At 37.8% G+C, this 7580-nt stretch overlaps 2 protein-coding genes across 4 annotated transcripts; both read right to left on the bottom strand.

The window, feature by feature from the left end:
* Positions 1-1173: 1173 nt before the first annotated feature.
* LOC111432947 (mitochondrial import inner membrane translocase subunit TIM14-1-like) lies at positions 1174-2649 on the bottom strand. Of its 2 annotated transcripts, none has more exons than XM_023069769.1 (3): positions 2483-2649; positions 1863-2036; positions 1174-1613 (listed from the first exon to the last, which is right to left on the bottom strand). In XM_023069769.1, exons 1-3 carry the CDS (start codon positions 2483-2485, stop codon positions 1509-1511), a joined length of 282 nt encoding a protein of 93 aa, XP_022925537.1. In that variant the 5' UTR covers positions 2486-2649; the 3' UTR covers positions 1174-1508. The 2 variants fall into 2 exon arrangements, with proteins under 2 accessions (XP_022925537.1, XP_022925536.1); XM_023069768.1 differs by having other exon boundaries at positions 1178-1613; positions 1858-2036; positions 2483-2648.
* Positions 2650-3515: 866 nt separating this feature from the next.
* On the bottom strand, positions 3516-7084 carry LOC111433242 (protein IQ-DOMAIN 1-like). Of its 2 annotated transcripts, XM_023070223.1 has the most exons (7): positions 6682-7084; positions 6490-6518; positions 6203-6304; positions 5342-5677; positions 4889-5110; positions 4631-4750; positions 3516-4540 (listed from the first exon to the last, which is right to left on the bottom strand). In XM_023070223.1, exons 3-7 carry the CDS (start codon positions 6275-6277, stop codon positions 3836-3838), a joined length of 1458 nt encoding a protein of 485 aa, XP_022925991.1. In that variant the 5' UTR covers positions 6278-6304; positions 6490-6518; positions 6682-7084; the 3' UTR covers positions 3516-3835. The 2 variants fall into 2 exon arrangements, with proteins under 2 accessions (XP_022925991.1, XP_022925990.1); XM_023070222.1 differs by lacking the exon at positions 6490-6518.
* Between the last annotated feature and the right edge of the window lie 496 nt (positions 7085-7580).

Below are 7580 nucleotides of genomic sequence, written 5' to 3' on the forward strand. Positions count from 1 at the left end.
AAAACCAAAGCAAACCAACTTGGCTATCAGTTGGGGACAAGTCACTTTGTAATTAAACCGAGGACTCGACCTGCCATTGGCCCTTATTTATTGTGAATTTGATTTGAAAGTTGGAAAGATTTTTTCATTTAAGAATTTCTAATTAGATTGTTCTCATGAGCGTTGTAGAGAGATTTATTACGTGTAATGAACTTGATTTTATATTAATTTGTTTCATGATTCTTCCTCTCTCGACAAGAATTTATAGCTTGCTCTTAGCTCGTTGATTTTGTAGTTAGATCGACTCTTGTCTTCATGCCATGTCTTGAAGTTTTCTAATCTTCAAAGCGCCTTTGATCTTCGAAGGGATTTTGATCTTCAAGTTATAAAGAGTCTTTTGAGTACTCGAACTTTAAAGAAGTCTTTTGAGTGCACTCAATTGTCGTCGAGCTCATCTATAGAGCCTTCCATGAAGAGTGTGAGCATGAGGTTAATCGACTTTGGACCTGACCTGTTGGACTTGAGATTATTAGTCTTGTACTTCGAGCCAATTTTCTATTAAACCTCATTTGCAAACGAACCACATAATACATAATACAGGATGTACCGTTACTTCAATTTTCTTCATTTGTGAGGAATGGGATGGAGGTGGTTCTTAGTACAAACACATGATAAAGTGAACAAACTGAAAAGGCAACTCATTTGGAGCACAAAATCAGATTGGATCTCTCTGTCGAAATCATTTAAGGGCAATGCTTATCCACTTGTCTCCTCTCATTAAATTTAGAACCTTCTGGGACCCTCCCAGGGGGGATCAGACAAGGATTGATTTATCAGATTTCACTAAACTCGCCTGGACTTTGCAACAAATAACCAATCTTCCTCCAAAGTTAAGTAGGTTTGTTTAGTTTACAAGAGAAGCTGGAACTCTATAGAGCTAGTTGCTATTAGCTTTTGATGAGTTTATACTTCAAAACAAGCGTTAACAGAATCTACATGGCTAATATTGAAATTTTGTAGGATAAGTTTTAACTTAGCCTTGTGCAATCTACCTTGGGTGATGAGATTAAAATATCCCATCCCCTTTCTTTATGTCCTCATTAAACCTAATATGCAGCATGAAATGAGATCTAAGTTTCTCAGAAACCTGGATTGTTCAGCAGAGGGTTCAATAGTGGGAAGTTCTAATGCAAGTAAGAACACAGAAAAGTTCCCAGAATTTATAGGAAGAAGCTTATCCATAATACATTATTGCTAAATAGCAAGTAATCACAGTCAAACTAACAGGATTTCTCATTGTTTTCAATAAATCCAGAGTAGGAAGTATACATATGAGATCTCTAGGAATCAATCAGACATAAGTAAATTTAATTGATGTAAAAATTTTGGCACACCAGGTAAGCAAGAAAATTGGCGGCCCTCGGCGTTTTGTTGAGATATGCTTGCTAAGTGAACAAATAACTGGCAGCAACGACCATCAGAATGCAGAATTGCTTCCTCTGGTTTTCCCAAGCAGGATGTCTTTGGCCTCATTGATCTTGGAAGCAAGATAATGGCTGCCACCGGCATCTGGATGATTTGCAACCATCACCTTCCTGTGCGCTTCTTTCACCTTTTCTGTTGGAGTGCTCTCCCTGACAATATAAATGAAGATAAAATCTTAGACACGGGCAGGCACAGGGTAGACGCAATAGGAAGAGTACGTAGATCATCATGATGAATGATAACTCTAAAGCACGCGCGCGCGCAGATATTCCATCTTCAAAAGGGGTTTAACATTTAAACACAGCCAAGAAGATAAAAACAAAAATAGGAGGAAAACTAATGGAGCTATGAGGGGCAGGAGTTTGATTGTCTCATATAAGACTCAGTAAATACCTAACTCCAAGAATTAAAGCTGCCTCCCTCCTTGTCATTGTAGGCTGAAAGCCACCTTCATAGAACTTGCGCAGTCGTGCTGTTGGCGGCCTCGCCTTGAATGCCTGCCAAGCCTGAAGACCATATCTACCAGCGTAAGCTGCTGCAGCAACAGCAATTCCTGTAATCAATGGTGTAGCCTACAACGATTCACACACACACACACACAAAATATTAGAGTAGTTGCCAATAGAACAGCAGCTGTAATATAGGAAGTTTGAGAATCCTCCGAACGATAAAAGCAAGAATAGGAAACGATGGAATCTACTCCACAAGATTCAGGCAGCAGAAGCCCTAGTAAGTAAGTGGCAAAATCCCATTAAATCAGAATGAACAATACTGAACTCAAAATTTGCTAGCTAGGGAAATAAATGGATTTGAGTATCAAAATACAGTTTTTAGACCGAAATGTTTCCAATTTTCTCATAAACCAAACACACCCCGCAAACTAACAGATACATAATGCAATACCGCAGCGTTAAAATTCGAAAAGAATCAGCAGTTTCAAGTTCTCGAACAAAAACATACAAGCAACCAACAAGAAAGCAAAAAAGAAAAAAAAAACGAAGAATGATCGAAGACTCACCATCAGTGAAGAACGCTTATGCTCGACGGAAGGAAAAATGTCATTCAATGGCTATGGGTTTTGGCTTTCCTCCAAAATTGGATTCTAGGGTTTTCTGGAACACGAATTTGATCAGGGCCGAGAAAAGTCCCGAAATATGAAAAGTATTACTATATTTTATAAAACCTACAAATTTTATATATTAACGCATATTTAGCTCATCCTATTTTCGGAATTTCTTGGTCGGCAAGTTCCATTTAAGATATTTTATTTTAATTAAAAATTTAAATTTAAATTTATATGGTTCTTAAAAAAAAAAAAGTAGAAAATATTTCGCTTCTAATTCTTTATTAAATTGTAATATTGGCCTTAAATTTGAAGTGTGTATTTTGAAAAATATTTTTAATTCTAATTTTTTAAGTGGTGTCGGCAATTAAATTGATCTTATATTTTTTTTATCATTGTAAATTGTATCTGAAACAAAAAGTAAAAATAAAAATAAAAAAGTTTGAAATTATTTCAATTCTAAATTACTAAAATATATATATATATATTATTTTTTTTTTTTTATTTTTTTTTTTTTGGCAGTTGAGATTACTCACTCGAGTGCAAGACTTGGGGAAGCAATGGAACCTCGAGATCTTTGAGTTCGAGTTAAGGAGAGAGACGACTACCCAAAATTTGTTTACTAGAGGTACGATAAGACAAGGGAGATCAACTGATAAGGCGATTGAGCCCCTTCACGAGGGAACAAGTCTACCAATTAACCAAATAGGTTGAAAAATTCACTCGAAAATCGATTGTTTTGACATTATTGAACATCTACGTGAAGCGATTAAAAATGTTAAAAAAAACTAGAATAAACTTCTAAAACTCATTTTTCTAATAATAAGACATGTCATCCTACTCTGTTTAGCTCGAGACTACTTCAACTCCAGTACTAACTTAAATATTAAAATGGGTTGGGTAAACCCCTTTGGTGTAAGATTCTATGTTGCAAGTGAGCTCGGTGAGCTCGAATACACCTCAACGAACTACTTGATCGTCTTTACTGATAATAACTGATGAATGATAATGATTCAGTATGATAATGATTCTGGAGAAAATAATCACAAAGAAGATGTAAATAGCAGTGACCCACAACATATCCTTGCCTTGTCCTGTGGTTTTCTGGGTATCAAACTCAAGATTTTAACAGATGCCCAGAACATATTTAAACACATTTATAATGAATAAATACCATTTCATGTATCAATTCAAATGATAGGTGGTGTGTGTGGAAAACTTTTTGAATTAAATTGTAAGAGGTTAACAGATTTAACCAATCTTCTTCACTCTTTGCCTTTCTGCAGTTCAAATCATTCTGAGTATCATTTAGCCACCAACTCCATTGCTAAGGCTCTTTCCTGCATCCGGGTCGCCTTCGATCTTAGGCGGACCGGAATGTCGCCTTGGCCTGGCTGGTGAAGGAGGGTAAGATAGCCGTTTCTTTGCTGTTGCTGAAGACCCTTTCTCTGGAGTTGTTACGTTCTTCTCTACTCCCATTGGACTCTGCAATCTGGATTTTGCTTTTGCAGATTCAGTAGGTGTCATGTAACTCCGAACAGCGCTCGTGATCGACATGTTATCATCGTCCCTAACCGATGATCCTCCTCCTGTGCTATGCCTTCTTAATCTTTCAGACTGCACACTGACAGTACTTTTCGAGTCGTCGTCATGAATGGAGAGGATTCTTGGGCTTGGAGGCTTCAGTTTTCTTGATGCACAAGATGAAGCTGGCTTGGAAGGAGTTGTGGAAGGCTTGAAAGCAGAGTGAGTTGTCTTATGACTGCCAGTTGGGGAATCCATCTCTGAGTTCAACTGAAAGCGGGCAAATGATTTGCTGATTTCTCCCCCAACATTGCCACGACTTGTCGTCTTCGTACCGGAGCGACTGTTATTCAACTCTTTTCTTGTCAGGTCAGGAGCATCATGCACCCGAGCCCCGCTCCATCGTTCCAACCAGCTCCAACCCCAGGTGGGATTAGTTGGATCCATGAATGCTGGATTTACAGATCTTGCAGAATTCTTCCAGGTTTGCTGTAGACAGATAACAAACTTAGAATTTCATTCATCAAAAACTCGATACCCTTATCATTATCTATGGATGAGGATTTTAGAACATGTCACCTGATGAGTGAAGGCATATGCCAGGGCTCTCTCCCTTCTCGTTGCAGCCTCATATTTGCTCAGTAGACCAGCTTCAATCTGCTCCTTTGATTGTAAGCTGTCATCCCATTCCTCTCCAATCTGCAGTATAATCATTAACAAAGGGCTTAAGAAGCCACTATCATATGTTGAGTTTATAGATATCATGCTCAAAAGATGACATTTTGGGATTCATTGTTGTGAGAATGAAACAAATAAAAGAATGGTTATGAAAGAGACCCGCAAGCTTTCAAGATCTTTAGCATGTTTTTGAAGTAGTTGTTTCTGGAGAGCCTGATTCTCCTCCAACATTCTAACTCTCCTAAACTGGATCTGAGATTGAACGCGAGCAAGAGTCTGCATGCAACGAAGGGTATTCGACGCTTGGCGTTTCACAGTAGAACTCTCCATCAGTGATTTCAGCCTCACCAGTCCTCGTAATGCTCGTAACGCCCTTCTTGCCTGAAGTAAAACAATAAAACTATAAGACATTTGTCGGTATGTGATTGTAACAGCCCAAGTCCACTACTAGCAGATATTGTCCTCTTTGGACTTTCCCCTTCGGGCTTCCCTTCAAATAGGGAGATGTTTCCACACCCTTATAAAGGATGCTTCGTTCTTCACCTCTACCGTCATTCCTCGCACAAGATTCGAAGAGATTTCAAGAGCAAGACTACTATAAGGAACTATTACCAGGTATCCACGGAATACGGTTTGGATCTTGATTGCTGCAACTTCCTCCTTAGGTGGGCTGGAAATATGAGTTTGTGTAGAGAGTTGCACAACTTCGGCTGCAGCAAAAGGAGTAGCAACATTTGGCTCAATAGTAGTAGAAACACTAGCCTCATAAGCCTGAGTAGCTGAAGAAGCAACTTCATCGTAGCAAGGCTCGTTGTTTTCTACACTCTCTAAATGGATGATATTCGCCTCTGCTAGCTGAGGTGGTGATGGCACTGTCACAGCCTCTGTAGAATCTGAATTGGGATGCTTTTGCTTTCCAAACCATTTCTTCTTTGACTCCTTAGAATTCTGCACAGACAGGTGCAATAATATCAGACACTCAAAAGAACATCTTTTCATTCTTACAAGAACTCAGAGCCATATTGTAACAGTCAAGCCCACCGATATAGTCTCTTTAGACTTTTCTTTTCGAACTTCCCCTCAAGGTTTTTAAAACACATCTGATATGAAGAGGGTCTGGCTCTACTCCAACCCGTGCTTGATACCATTTGTAACAACCCAAGTCCACCGCTAGCAGATATTGTCCACTTTGGTCCATTACGTATCGCGTCAGCCTCACAGTTTTTAAGCGCGTCTACTAAGAAGAGGTATTCACACTCTTATAAGGAATGTTTCGTTTCTAACAAGGAAGGGGAACGAAAGCATTCTTTATAAGGGTGTAGAAACCTCTCCTTAGCATACGCGTTTTAAAACTTTGGAGGGAAAGCCCAAAGAGGACAATATCTACTAACGGTGATCATGGGCTGTTACACATACTCAACAACCTAACGAAGTCGAAATCAAGTCTCAACTAGGATGAAGTAACCTTCATACCTGATTTTTCTTGTGTTTGGGATCTGGACTGAGAGCTTTCTTTACAGAAGAAAACCAAGTTCCTTTCTTTCCCATCTCCTTATCATTCCTATGCCTAAACCCCTGATGGGCACAAGTAAAATATATCAGTCACACTTATGGCCATTGATACGATAAAGTTACTTTTGCATAAATACAATACAAGTGTCCTGTGAACAATGCAGTTGAGGGAGGAGGGGAGTCCTGTGTTGTAGGCCAAATAACTTCATAAGTTAAGAAGTGAGGGAACCCAAGTCATCAGATCTCACCTTCTCTTCCCTCTTTTAGCAGAAAAAACCCCACAACACAGAAGAAACATATAATTTATGACAGCTCCCATTACAAAAGATTAAACAAAGAGATGATTACTGAATCGAAAGAATACCCAAGTGAAATTACGAACTAAACCACAACCCCATTACAAAATTTGAATGAACAAAGCAGCAGAAAAGGAAAAGAACCTGAAATGAGAAGATTCAGATCTGAAGGAGCTTGGTTTCTTCAATCTTCACTTCAAATCAGTGGGGTTCCATTTCCCTAGCTTTCTGAGCTAAAGAAAACAAAAAGGGGTTGGGGGTGAAGGATTGGGGAGGAGGAACTTAGGAAGCCCTGTGAATGCGATTACGCGTCGGCTTGTGGGTTTGTCTCTCTCTCCGTGTGGCTTTTGTAAAGGGGAAAACAAAAGGAAAGCAATAATCAGATCTCGCCAAGAAGGGCTCAATGATATGGGAGAGAATACGAAGAGAAACTAGCTGGGCTGTGCTCTAATCAGACGGCCCCACTACTTTTTGCTTTGATTTCCCATTTACTGAAAGAGAAAATCGCTTCATGCTCTTCTTCTTCTTCACACCTTCTTTTCTCTCATCTCTTCTCTTTTGTCAGTCAGACCTTCCTAACGGCTCAGGTAATAAAGAATTTGTTTTTTATTGGTTTAAATTATCAAGAATAAACATACCAACTTTATTGTTTCAAAATTGCAAAGTTAATATTTAGAGACTAAAACATATTTTTAAATAAAAATTTACCAAGTTAAATAATAAAACTACAGATAAAATATTTTTTTAGTATTATAAAAATGTTTTTTTAATTTAAATTTTAAAATAATATTTTAGTGTGACATTGAATAAGGTTTTGAAATTTGATGCGAATTTGGAAAGGAGAAAATTATGGAAATCTTGGAAAACCAATATGATTTCATAAAAGAAAATTATTAATTGTGCATTCATAATCAAACATTTATTTACAGCTTATCCATTTAATTTTTCTTTCTTTCATTATCCATTAATAGTGACCCCAATATTACAAAAAAAAAAAAAAAAAAAAAAAAAAAAAAAAAAAAAAAAAAAAAAAAAAAAAAAAA

The sequence above is a fragment of the Cucurbita moschata genome, unplaced genomic scaffold (assembly GCF_002738365.1).
Source record: "Cucurbita moschata cultivar Rifu unplaced genomic scaffold, Cmos_1.0 Cmo_Scf00041, whole genome shotgun sequence".
NCBI lineage: Eukaryota > Viridiplantae > Streptophyta > Magnoliopsida > Cucurbitales > Cucurbitaceae > Cucurbita > Cucurbita moschata.

Coding starts and splice junctions, on each gene's coding strand:
- LOC111433242 (XM_023070222.1), bottom strand. CDS start 6,277: ATGGGAAAGAAAGGAACTTGGTTTTCTTCTGTAAAGAAAGCTCTCAGT. Junction 5,111..5,341: donor CCGTATTCCGTGGATACCTG/GTAATAGTTCCT, acceptor GTTTTACTTCAG/GCAAGAAGGGCGTTACGAGC. Junction 4,541..4,630: donor CATATGCCTTCACTCATCAG/GTGACATGTTCT, acceptor ATCTGTCTACAG/CAAACCTGGAAGAATTCTGC.
- LOC111432947 (XM_023069768.1), bottom strand. Junction 1,614..1,857: donor GCTTTAATTCTTGGAGTTAG/GTATTTACTGAG, acceptor TTATATTGTCAG/GGAGAGCACTCCAACAGAAA.